This window comes from Diadema setosum, chromosome 4, assembly GCF_964275005.1.
Source record: "Diadema setosum chromosome 4, eeDiaSeto1, whole genome shotgun sequence".
NCBI lineage: Eukaryota > Metazoa > Echinodermata > Echinoidea > Diadematoida > Diadematidae > Diadema > Diadema setosum.
In genome coordinates, this window is record NC_092688.1 from 47,185,560 (window position 1) to 47,199,586 (window position 14,027).

General features: G+C 39.0%; 1 protein-coding gene across 1 annotated transcript; it reads left to right on the plus strand.

Moving 5' to 3' along the window:
• The first annotated feature begins 686 nt into the window (after window positions 1-686).
• LOC140227366 (GTPase Era, mitochondrial-like) lies at window positions 687-14,018 on the plus strand. Its single transcript, XM_072307777.1, has 11 exons — window positions 687-766; window positions 1,806-2,006; window positions 3,046-3,176; window positions 4,247-4,324; window positions 4,967-5,013; window positions 6,126-6,187; window positions 7,240-7,352; window positions 8,213-9,043; window positions 9,977-10,126; window positions 12,579-12,659; window positions 13,310-14,018. Exons 1-11 carry the CDS (start codon window positions 697-699, stop codon window positions 13,418-13,420), a joined length of 1,875 nt encoding a protein of 624 aa, XP_072163878.1. The 5' UTR covers window positions 687-696; the 3' UTR covers window positions 13,421-14,018.
• Window positions 14,019-14,027: the final 9 nt, after the last annotated feature.

A 14,027-nucleotide genomic window follows, 5' to 3' on the forward strand; every position in this document is an offset into this window, starting at 1 on the left:
TCTTCTCTCATGAATCGTTGTTGTAGTTTGCAGGCCTGTTTGATGCCCATCCGTGTACTTTATTGTCGTAACCATCAATTAATGATAATGATAATAATGTGACAAGCAGACTCTCCCCAATTCAAATTATGTATTCTTTCAACATTCGTAATGAAAAGGCCTACATAAAATTTTGTGTGTATGTTTTGTACCGATCTCTGTTGTTGACACACACACACACACACAAAAAAAAAAATATATAAGGAGGAAGAAATGGAAGGGAGGAGGAGAAGAAGTGGAAGAAGAAGAAGAAGAAGGAGGAGGAGGAGAAGAAGAAGAAGAAGAAGAAGATTGCAAGAAGAATTCTTCTTGTAATCTTCTTCTTCTTCTTCCTTAAGGAGGAGGACTGGATGAGAGGAGGAGGAAGAAGAAAAATGCAAAAGAAGCAGAGAAAGAGGGTGGAGGCCTTCAGAAAGGCAGGGTGAGAGGAAACAGAAATAACGTAAACCACATTACTCAGTACCCGGATGGACATCAAGGTCGGTAGTTCACCACTGAACTGTATGGTATTTCCATGATAAGTAGTGGCTAGGCACCGAATATTTTGTGGGATCAAGTTTAATGAGTAGTGGATCTCTGTGTCGCTTTCCACTGTAGCGTCGAAGAGGGAGCTACGCAAATTTGCAACCAAATTCACAGAAGAACATGGCGACTTACATGTCGATTAAAACGTGGGACACAGCATGCCGATTATCATGGCGTTTATATCCTGGTCTACGAAGGGGCTGTACGTATGTCGATCCGAACCTTTGTATAGTGTAAAATACTAATTTCTTAGTCTATTAACTAATGATTGCGAGTGTTATATAAATGTAAACTGGTCATAACTGACCTGTGTGTGTGTAGTCGTCGATTTGCGTAGTATGTAGTCCCATATGTATCTTTTTATGTAAGCTTCCAACTCTCCCCCCCCCCCCCAGCAGCTGTTTAACCGTTACACTATACAGGCAAGATAGTGTAGCTATGTAGCTAATGAAGCGCGGAACCTAATGTTAATATTATTATGTTAATAAATGTACGTACTGTACCAATTGAATGGGGAAAATCATAGTCATATGACCTGTCCTGGTTTGGTCTGGAGGTAAACTACTCTGGTTTGTTCTTCTTACCCTTTTGAAAACGGGTGTGACATAGTCACATATTTTGGCAATTTGCTACTCGCCGCCACGACGCCGGTCATCAGGAATGGCTGGCTCCTTTGGTCAAGTGAGGTCTGATGCTGATAGAGCAGCATAAAGACAGGTGTATACTGTAGCCTGACCAGACTGCTGTGCTTCACACAGCGGCTGCACTAGTTCATGAGTTAGTGTATACTGTAGCCTGTAGCCTGTAGCCTTATGAATGTCCAGCTCTGAGAGTAACTTTTAGATCCCGGAAGACAAGGCTAGGCTCAACAGAGATCTGGCTCATTGGTGGATGAGGATTTCCATTGACCTTGTCCTTGATGTTGTTCTTGTCTTCATTATTTGTGATTTCATCTAGACCTAGACTAGAATTCTAGAGAGCTGCTCTGTCTACTGTACATGTAATGATGTATATATCCATATGATTGTGGTGTTTCTACATGTACATGTGTAAATTTATGTCCACATTAATTTTGCCTTAAGCTAAAAAGTCATCTTACTTGACAATACTAAAATTTTACCATAAATCTTTCAGTGAATTATTCATAGATAGGTGTTTCTTCTTCACATATTACATGGAACTTACTGTAGATATAGCACCATCTTATCTATGGTATCTCCTTCCCACTCCCATCTCATTAGTATCACTGCAGCTGCATCAGTGCCAGCCTCGTAATGCAACAGCCCTCAGTTTTGCTTGTCATGGGTGGAGCGAAAGACATCTGTCTACTTCGCTGATATGTCCACATCTCAGTGAACCACCAGGGAGTCTGAACTCGTCTTTGGTGGACCATGACGATGACAGCCCACCAGATTTCTTCACAGCTGTTTCTCCTGATCCAGGTTTGTAGCCATCTTGCTGATAGTCAGATAAAGTAAATAATCATGTGCTCAGCTTAAAGGTCCTGTTTACCTTTGGGAACAGTGATTTAAAAATGTTCAAGATATCACATTTGATGTATATAGGTCTGTGGTATCACAAAACATCCTATATAACATTTTTGCAATAAAGCCTAAAAAATAAGGAGATATCAGTATTTTTCTCATCTAACCATAACTGTAGACAGTTTGGTCTGGAAACATTTTTATTATAACTATTGTTCACATTTTGTGTATTTAACAATACTGAACATTGATTATACGGATTCAAATTTTAACAGTGGTTGTTTCTATCCCAAACTCACATTTTAGAACTATTTTAAAGCACTAATGCTGGGTTTTTTGTTTCATCTACAAATGGTAAATTATGCCTTTAACTCATTGATTTCATGGATGGTAGTCAGCTGTCAGAAGTTGTTGGGGTATAAAAACCTGGGAGTCATGTTTTGACTTCCAGTAATGGCAGAGTCCCTGAGTCCCTGTTGAGTGAAAGACCTAGGGCCCATTTCATGTGAAAGTTTTATAGTGATTATTTTATCAAGGGATCCTTTTGAATTTCTTTCTTTTTCCATATAATGCAACATAGTATTTACTTTCTGTAGTTTTTTTCTAAAGTCTATATTTGATGATGTTAAGAAATACTGTATTTCATATCACTTAAGCAAATTTGTGTCAACCAGGATTTCTTTACCAAATTTTAAATCTGATCCCATTTACTTGCAAAATAGTTAAGAACCCCATTATACACCTCATAATATCACAATGACACCTTTGTAACATGACATCAATATTGTTTTCTATCATTTATTTGAGATTGCACAAACTTTTTTCATTGTTTTGCCATTTTTCACATCTTTTACTTGAAGTAATAATGTGCAGTACTTGTTTGCTTGTCTATGCTAAAGTCTGTGCCTGTGATGCATTTCTACCTGAGATGTTGTGATTTTGCCCATGCAAGGTGAATGATAGAAGTGATACAGTGCCTTGATTCATTCAATCTCAGGTGACCAGGAATTCTTGTTGCTTGCCAAACCAACATCACAGCCACCAGACCCCAAAGTTCTCAAGGTGGCAATCATTGGCACACCCAACGCTGGGAAGTCAACTCTCATCAATAATCTGCTAGGAAGACGGGTAAGTACCCACAATTTAAACTAAAAATGACAATAAAGGTGATGATCATTTTGGTTAATAAAAGACACTGATAAAATAATTCTACAAAGCATACTTGACTTGATCCTGATTGGAGTTGCTTTGCTTTGAATGTCCAAGGTTCTGCTACTATAAAAAGCAATATTTTTTGCAGCATGAAATTTTTGCGAATTGGAGCTGACAGCCTTTTTCGTGGCATGAAATTTTCCTGAGTTGCCTCTAACATTCAATGCATATAGTGTAGACAAGTACTTTCATGTGCATTTTAATTAAGCAAATCCTGGCTCTCGTGAAATTCACAAAATTAAAATGCACGCAAATATTCCTCATTTTACAGTAGGTAGGAGGCAGCTATAAAGTCTAACCTCTGCCCTCCATGTGACCCCTGTCCAGCAGACCAATGTTGGTGAGGTCACATATCCTCGTGTCCGCCATGACACATTCAGATCAAGTCTTCCTTGGTCTCCACCAGATGTAAACATACATATTTTTTTAACCCATACATCGAGGTGATATTCACTTTTTCAAAAGGTTTTACATAGAGGGACTGTAAATGTGAGATGGAATCTGATCACATATCTTCTTAAATGTTCAGCAACTGGTATGCAGTATGTATGAAAGCATATCCATCAGGTGCTTTCTTAACACTCGCCGTGTAATCAAATATTTAAAAACTGCTAAGATCAGCTGATATGAATCAACAGTAGCCATAGCTGTGCAATGTTACTGTACAGATCTTACTACCCTAGAAGTACAGACAAATTCTTTAATATTACTTGTGGTCATTTAATTTCGTCTTTGAAAATCATGGAAAGCAGTCATGATTATCCAAGAATAACAGTGAACAGTTCAAAAAAAGAAGAAAGAAAAAAGTGATTATTGACTATGAATAATACAAAGTATTATATGAGTGCCTTGAGCACCCATGAGTGGATATGTTGCATTTTATAAATGTTTATATTATTATTATTATTATTATGTCAATCAGTGATAGTGATTATTCTGCGATTTAACCATCCATCTGACCTTGTTGAATATTTCTTGTGTGCTAGATCTGTGCTGTCTCTCAGAAAGTCCACACAACAAGGACCAAGGCTCTAGCAGTCATCACTCACAAGAAGACTCAAATGGTTTGTGTTTCTCAGCATTCCATTTTGTTAAATGTAGTAGAAAGACTTCCCCAAAATTTGTCACAAGATTTTATGGCATGTGTTCATCTTTGTTTTGTTTTGTTTTATGTTTGTTTGTGCGTGTTTTTTTTTTTTTTTTTTTACAGCAACGCTGCTAAAGTGTTACTTCGGAATAGTGCATTTAAAAGATATATATATTTAATGCTTTGTTTAGACTCTCCTTGTCTCCTTACATGAAATAATTGGATAGAATGTGCTATACCATACAGCACTCCATACACTCCACTCTAATGAATTTATAACCTGAAGAATCAATGGAGATGAAGGAGACTTTGTTGAGTGTTTCTATGTTTCTGTTAATGTGTAAGATATGTGAAATTTTGCACAATTTTAGGTGGTTTACTACAACAGTGTACAAATTCAAAGATGACACAACTACTGTCTTTAATAGTGCCTATTTCTCCTTACATATTGAAGAAAATTGAATTGCTAGAAATAACTGCATTATCAGCAGACTTAAAGGTCTTATCGATTTATACTTCTTCTCCTTTCAAATGATAAAATGTTGATTCAGTGTCATTTTTGTTTTCATCTGCTGGTAACTGTGTGATAGAAGTGATTTTCTCCTTTTCATTCTTTCAGGTACTGCTTGACACACCGGGTATGATCAGTTTCTCTCAAGGTCGCAAGTAAGTTATTTCCTCTAATTGAGTAATAAAACCTAGCAAAATGAAAGCCATTGCATTAAGCCCCTTCAGGAACTGCTCTCTTTCCTGGAAGTGTGTTCAAATGTTACTGTACTGAACAGCTATTACATAACTTGACATACTGACATTCTACTTTTCTTTCTCAAACCAAATGCATTTTTTGAATAGAATTTTGTTCCTTGACCATGTTAAAGGGACTGTACAGTACTGGTTGAGGTGGGGATTCATGTTTTGAACATTCCTAAGTGAGATAATGAGAAACCTCTTATGAAATATGAAAGAGCATGTAATTTAAAGAAAGATTCAATGTTTATTTGATGAAAATTGGTTTTCAAATGGCTGAGATATAAAAAAAAGTGCTAATAATAAAAGGCGACATGACACAACTTTATTAGGATCTCTTTGTTTCACCTTGTTTTTGGATATCTCAGCTATTTCAAAACTAATTTTCATCGAATAAACTTTTTATGCCCCTTAGAACTGCATGCTCTTTGACATCTCATAGAGTGGTCTCTGAATATCTCGCAAAACGTTAAAAGCTAAATCCTCACCTCGACCAGAACTGTACACACCCTTTAAGCTCCATTCTATACTGAGAGCCAGAATTTTCATGCTGTGATTTCTTGTTTACCACCAAAATCACTCTTGAATCCTGAAACAGACCCCAAACAATGACGACGACGTCAACAACAGAAACAACAACAACAACAAAAGAAACAACAGCAGCAACAACAACAAACAAACAAACAGATAAACAATCAAAAACAGTCATTTTTCATCATGACACAGATAGCTCTGCACTGGTGTAATTCTGTATTGTCAGTCGAGTCTTCTGGTTATGTAGTGCCATGTGCGAAAATGTATACTGGTCTACCTTGATTAAAGTTCTTGATTTAAAAACAGAAAATCGAGTAAATTATGTCCCTCTCACATCCACCTGTATTGAGTACGTGTGAAGTGGTACAGCCCATGTATTATGATGCATGCTAAGCTATTGATATTCTATTTCTAGTTTTCTATATATGCATGTGTAAATAAATTATTTTCCTGGTGTTAGTACTGACTACTTTTTTATGCTGCATTCTCCTTCCTAGACACAAGTTGCCTCGGTCTCTGCTGGTGGATGCCAAGAACACACTTCTAGAAGCAGACTTGAGTAAGTTGCTCTTCCAAGTATAAGCTTTTTCCCCTGCATGATTTGTGAGTTATCTATTTAGTAGTTTGTTTTGCATGTTAGAAATGTTTGTCTAGAGAATGGACAGTGTATCTTGTGTCTTCTTGTCATTTGCTTTGTGCAGAAGTGACTTAGATTATTTAATTTTGCCTGCTTCTTCAATTATCGGCATATTTTTTGGTATGATCAACTTGTTAGGTCATCAATGGGAAATAAGCACTGACACCATGGTTAATGTGTTGCTTTACATAATGATAACACAGGACCTAACTAGCCATTGTCATCAAAGTTACATTGCTTAGCCAAAGTACAGATGAACAAGTTGAACGCAGACTAGCTTTAATAGGATATGATAGATGATATGTAAGCAATTCCTCTCAATGCACTTGTTGATGGTAAGGATTTACCATTGATTGTCAACATTCTGAGTATCAACCTTCACAAACACTCTCACTGACATACTCCATACACACTGGATCTCTCTACTCACCACTCTTATTAATCTCCACATGATAAAACAAATACAAATATGAGATATTATTTTGTATAACCTAAACGAACACATTGAATATAAGTGAATGTTGAGGTTCTTACCAATCCAATCCAATTCTGGCATCCAAAGAGGATGTGACCTTCTTGACACAAATAACATCACAAACCCTGAAATGGCGTTTGAATTTGCCTGCACAAATATGGCTTCCCGATAAATTCATATCGCCCTCACTTGACCAAACGGTGACAGACACAATAAGCCTCGCTTGTGACGTAAGCGCCAAACTTCTGAAGACTGCATCTTTCAAAGGGTATGTCACATTGTTGAAGGAAAGTTTGTAAGTCTAACAACTTATCTTAAGAACTAGACAGCACCTTTAGAACTTTGGGTAAAGAACTGATATTTCTCTTCCCATCCCTGAGTCTATTTTTATTTCACGCAGTGTATCATGATCATAAAAATAATAACTTTAAACAATGAAAAACAAAAGTAGCATACAAAGGATGATTGAGAAAGTTTTTTTTCCACTGATCTGCCTCAGTTGCTGTACTGGTGGATGTCTCCAACCACTGGACCAACATGAAGCTGGACCCAGAAGTCTTGCTTCAACTCCAGACCCACCACAGTATTCCCTCCGTGCTTGTCCTAAACAAGGTGAGAAGCCAGGGAAAGATGAATCTAAAGTCTTGGTATTTATGTCTCTTGCTCTGTTTGATTTGTGGAGGTTTTGCCTCCTAAAACTCTATCTATCCTTTGTTCCATTCTTCTAGCTGTCCTATCTTTCAATCCTTTTTCAGTCTATCCATCTATCCTTCCAGCCATTCATCAATTTATGCATTCTTATATCCCTTGTTCAATCCATCCATCCATCTACCAATCCAAGCTAAATTAGTCCATCTCACCACTCATCTACCGATCCATCCATCTATCTCATTATCCTGGCTCCAAAAATTTAGAAATGTATTACCTAGTTTTAGATCCTATTATTCACAACCTTTGATATTTTGACCACTTAAGTATCTTTTTCTTTAAATATTTATATATTTCACTTGCTTTGACAAATCAGTATTACAAGCATGTTTAGCTACTGCATCAATTGTTATGTGCCTATTCTAAATGATACTTGGAATCAGTTTTTCTCTGAATAAATGAGTGAAAGAATGAATGAAATCTATGAATTCAACTTTGTAATTTGATGTAAATATTTTGCTGTTCCAGTGTTATTCCGAACGTGTTCCATGCGAGAATCTAAGATCCTAATAGAATTTGCACTAGGCCAACCGACTTGTAGGCAGTGAGTGAAAAGTATGATCTATACACCATGCCGAGAGATGCAAGTACATAATGTTGACTCCTATGCTCTCAATCTGTTTTACCATTGGTCATATCCGTATGTCCATAGCACTCTGTCTCAGAATGTAGATGTTGGCACGAGTTAAATGCTTGACCTCATTATGCTAGTGTTTACCACCATTCTTATCTGTTGTGCTTATCCCCTGCCCCGCCCTTTGCAGGTTGATGCCTTGAAGAACAAACATTCTCTCTTTGAGATCACTGACGCACTGACTGAGGGTGTCGTCGGTGGCCAAACGTTTGTCCCCAGGAAGCAGAAGGAAAAGGAGAGCAGCTCCAGCAAATTACCACATCAGCAAGACTCTTCCAGATCAGCTGGGAACGAGGATGAGTGGCCACGCCCAGGACATGATGACTTGATGCATGAGGATGGGTTGCCAAGGCAACGTGAGCATGATGTGAGAGTCAGTGACAATGATACACCACGACATTCTTTTGATGAGGGAACCAGTGCAAGTGAAGGGAGTGAAATGGAAGATGATGTTGATGGTCAACGTGATTTCGGCAGGAACTCATCTCTGGGAGGAGCGAGGCAGTCCATGAAAGCTGCTTCAGACAAAAGCATCTCAGCCCAGAATCATGACAGATTAGATGCAGCAGCAGTAGAGGTCCAAGGAATTCGTAGAGATGGGCTCAGAGAGGATGCAAAAGAAGCGAGGGAAAGTCACACAAGTTACCATTCATCTGATGGCAGCATGAATCAGTCGAATCATGTGGACTCTGCAAAGCGAGACATTTTGAAGGAGTACGCGTCAAATCTTCTCGAGTTTGTCGACGACCCTGAAAGGGTGAGAGCCGAAGCGGAGGAAGACCCCAAGGTGGTTGCCAAGAGAGAGGAGGAGGAGAGGCGGCTGCGGAGGATGGAGATGGAGAGAGACCGGGAGGAGAGGAGGAGGCTTTGGAAGACGGCTCAGATGAGGAGTGGGTGGGGCGGCTTCAAGGCTGTCTTCATGATATCAGCTCTACATGGAGACGGTGTCACCACGCTGAAGGTAAGGGCTTATTAACCCGTCAAGTCCTGGAGTAATTTTGCTGCGGAAATTATCCTCTTGTCAGCATTAAATTGACAACTTTACTTTGCATCTTATATTGGAGAAAGATTAAATGGAACTGAGTGACTTTATTACATCTGCACAAAAAATAAGAAAAAAGTTGCCAATTTGAGAGAAAATATTAACTGTTATATTCTAAAATGTGTTGCCAATTTAAGGAACAATGATGAACTGAGAAATTTTGTGGATGGTGATACAGTAATTTAGTAACTGAAGCAATAGTACATAATATAACCAAATTAGATTTCAAATGAAAAAAAAAAAAAACAAAAAAAAAAAACAATCTACATTATGGAATACCAACAGTGAATGGTAACAATTATGATGAAAATATACAGCATTCAACCACAGAAACATGTCTTTTTGATGGGATTTGGGTAAAGGATCTAATTTTTTAGTTGTCAAAGTAGTAGAATAGTAGAAGAGTAGAATCACCCATATTCAAATCATATCAGTTTTGGGGAAGAAACAAATTTAAAGCTAATAAATTGTAATTGATTGATGTATTTTGCTGCTACTTCATCTGATTTTTTCATCTCTGTGTACCGTTGAAATGTACACTGTATTCCCTTCAATATATTCAAATTCGATACAAGTGAAAAAAAAATGCACAAGACAACCCTGACATTGGAACTGGAAGAGGAGGGCAGGAGAGGGAGTGTCCAAAGTTTCATGTCATTGACACCTTTGGCTGAAAAATCATTGAACTCCTTCACACACACACACACACACACACACACACACATACACACACACACACATACAAATAGAAAAAATAAACACAATGACAACAGAAGAATAATCAGTTGCCATGATTTGTTTGAGAGTTACTTGTCATGTTGAGAAGATCCCTTACACTTTACTTCCTGCTAGGAGTTCCTACTGAGCAGTGCTAGGCCAGGATCCTGGCAGTACCATGAGGATGTGGTAACCAACCTGACTCCAGCAGAGATCCTCCAGGAGGCCATCAGGGAGAAGCTCCTGGAGACACTCCCACAGGAGGTCCCCTACACCATCACCCAGGTCAGTCAGGTGACTCCAGTCAGTCAGGTGACTCCAGTCAGTCATGTGACCCTGGTCGGTCATGTGACCCTAGTCAGTCAGGTGACCCTAGTCAGTCATGTGACCCTAGTCGGTCATGTAACCCCAGTCAGTCATGTGATCTCAGTCAGTCATGTGACCCCAGTCAGTCATGTAACCCCAGTCAGCCATGTGACCCAAGTCAGTCATGTGACCCTCATTGGTCATGTGACCCTGGTCAGTCAGTCAGTCATATATTTTTACACATTCAGAAAACAGAGAGTCCATTTCTTCCAGTCTAACATGGAAAGTGCAGTTGCAGAAACAGAAAAACACATGAAATAAATATGGGTCTTCACGCGAATGATGGCTCAGTCATCATATGATGAAGTTAGCCTGTGTGTGGGAGTGCTCATAGGATGTTGTGTTCGATAATATTAGTCTGACATTAACACTGGCGGGAGTTGGAGAGCATAACCAAACTCACACCTGATGGAATCATGTATGTTTCTGTTTTAGTGCCTCTTGCAGTCTGTGCTTATAAATATGTGACCCGCTACAACAAAATGATCCTAAAGTCGCGCGAGGTCGATTATTTGAAAATTGCATGATATAATCCGCAAATCTTTCTGCTTTAAATTGATATATAACACATTTTATAAAAATAATCGGCTGCGCGTATATCAATGTTTAAAAGAGAGCATGTCGAGACGTCTGGAAAATCACTGTTTCGAGAAAAGCGCCCTTAAAGTCTTCCTTTCGACGCAATCGCGATCAGGGGACACGCTAGTCAGTTTTCACCTCTGGACAATAGAAGGTAAGCCCTAGCAACCCCCGAAGAGTTCATTCAAGCACATCAGCGTAGGCGGTCTCCTCACCAACCAATCAATGACCAGGATGTGAGAAGCGGCTGAGCATAGCGCTTCCCATCCGCACGCACCAGTCGACTGGGCAGTGTGCGAGCTTCACGCTTCGGTTAGCAGCAAGCAGCAAACTGACCAATGAGATCACTCTGGTCGTTGTTAGGGGCGGAACCTATCTGTGGCGCTCAATCCAAATTTTGGAACCAGCTTCTGCTTCGTTGAAACGCCAAAAAACATGGCTCAGAAAAACATTATTTTTTTAATCTTTCCTTTGATCATTTTGCTTCAAAATCTCGACAGATGATAGAAGACATGTTTAATCTCCAATAATATATCAAAATCAGAAAATCGTAAGTTTTGTCCAATTTTTATACCTGCCAAATGAAGTTTGAAGGGGGTATATAGGAATCAGCGGACGGTCGGGCGGTCGGTCGGGCGGTCGGTCGGGCGGTCGGTCGGGCGGTCGGTCGGTCGGGCGGTCGGTCGGGGACGGTCGGGCGGTCGGTCCGTTGCAAATCTTGCGTCACGAACTACTTCCTCAGTTTTTAACCGATTCCCATAAAACTTGGCACAGATGTGTGCCTTGGGTTGTAGATGTGCAAGACGTATTTTTTGACAGTACCCAAAAGTATGTTGCCATGGTAACGGCATATTATGGGCAAAAATGGGTACAAATCTTGCGTCGCGAACTCCTCCCACAGTTTTTGATCAATTTTTATGAAATTAGGTACAGATGTTCATCTGAATATGTTAATGTGCAAGACACATATTTCCGCAGTGGCAAAAAGTGCGTTGCCATGGTAACGGCATGTTATTAGTAAAATATAGGGCAAAATGCTTCATGGCAAAACTGCTTCATCAGTGTTCTTCCAATTCTCATGGAATTCATATTGAATGTTTGTCTTAGGATATAGGTCAGCATGACACATTTCTTGACAGTGACAAAAAGTATGTTGCCATGGTAACAGCTCACATATTATGAGCTAAAATGATGGAAAATTTTGTGTTGCAAACTACTTCCTCAGTTTTTGCCCAATTTCCATGAAACTTGGTACAGATGTGTGCCTTTGGTTGTAGATGTGCAAGACACATTTTTTGACAGTACCCGAAAGTACGTTGCCATGGTAACGGCATATTAATGACAGAAGATCAAGGAAAGATCTTGCGGATTTAACTACTTCCTCAGTTTTTTGACCAAAGCTTATGAAATGTTGTTTTGACCAAAGCTTATGAAATGTTGTTTGGCGGGGGTATAACCAGTCGCTGTAGCGACATTTCTAGTAATGCTCTGACTTCAAACTCGATTTTCACGGCTTCGACCGTGCGCGACTTTAGGACCTTTTTGTTGTAGCGGGTCACATATTCTCTGAATATTGAATTGTTTTGGTTGTTGAAATACTGCAGTACTTAATAACAGAGCTCTTGATTCCAGAGACATGTATTGTTTCTTGAGGAGCCTTAGGGACTAGCTCGGTTACAGTATTGACTACCTATTCCCCACTTCAGAATATTCTTGCTCGTATGTCTACTGTTTCTTGTGGAACAAGATCCTGAGCTTTTTACTGCTTGTCTCTTGGTCCATCAACCTGTAGGAAACAGAAGTGTGGCAGACAGGACCTGAGGGGGAACTACAGATCATGCAGGCACTCATATGCAGGAAGAAGTCACATCTGGTGAGTTAAGATCTTGACTGTGTCTTGATTTGTTTTGTTTTGCTCGTTTGGTCTTTCAGTGGTGCAAAGGTGTTAATCTGCAGGTGTCATGCTAATCTATGGAAACCGCAGACAAAATAACAGAAGAAAGCTTCTGAAAAAAAAGAAAGAAAGAAAGAAAGAAACTTCTTCATGCAAATGAAGCTAAGAAGCTGGTAATTTTGTCTGGGAAAACAGTTGAATTGAACATGCAGAGAATTAAATCCAGTGAGTTCAATATGCATGGGCAATTATTATGGTGCTTAGTATGACTAAACGAATTAAAGCAGCATTTCACTGGAGATGTCTTCACCTCATCTGATTTGCATATATGGCTATGACCTTTGACACTATTTCATTATATATGCACAGCTTTAAATATTAAATTTTATTTTGTCTAATCTGGTGAAACTTTTGTTTTTTGATGTGATTTGATTTGATTTGTAGGTTGCTCTTTGTTTTCCGTGAGAGACAGACGTGAACTCCATCATCAGTAACTGACTATACCTTCTGGTAAATTTTGTAACATGCTCATTTCTGTGTGCAGTTTAAAGATGAACGGAGTGTCTTCATTTTTTTCCCTAAAAAAAAATAAATATAGTGTGTTTGTCTGTTTTGTTTTGTCATTTCAGAGAATGCTGGAGAAGAAAGTAGGTTGGATCGCTCGACAGGCCACGCAGGATTTGATGGACGCCTTTCACTGTGAAGTCAAGCTGAGCATACAACTCAAATTAAAAAAGTGAACTCCTCCCCAAGCTTTTCCAACATCTGTAGAGACTCTTCCGGCTTAGTGAGGGAGTGACGAATGACCGTGAACTTTCAGATTGGGTCAATCCATTCATGATGGAGGGGTGCATCTACAGCAAATAAGAAAGAAAAAAAATACATGTGTGTATTTGGGGGGGGGGGGATTTTTCCAACACTTTACACATGAATTATTCCTGGTACAGGCACAAGGCATGAAAAGAGCTACGTAGTCATGTGAATTCAGGGTCATAGAAAAAAGACAGCTCATTTGTGTGCTGCTAAATGATACTGTAGCTGATAAACTAATGACTCAATAACATTTAAATGGCCCAAACTGTTTCTTTTTCTTTTTCCTTGAATCATGCTGATCTGGCACCCTGGTGTTGCATCTCTAATTCTTCATGTCTACGACCTATTTTTCTTGAGGTAAGGATTTTTTTTTTTTTTTCGAGTAGACAGATGGTTGACCTGCCTCTTTAATGCCCATGTACATGACAATGCCATGCCAAATTGTCTCTTCTATCATGTGAGTTTGAATATTGTACAAGTATGCTTGAATGATGGAGTATTTGTGAAATAAATGCAGAGCTGATATTACACAGA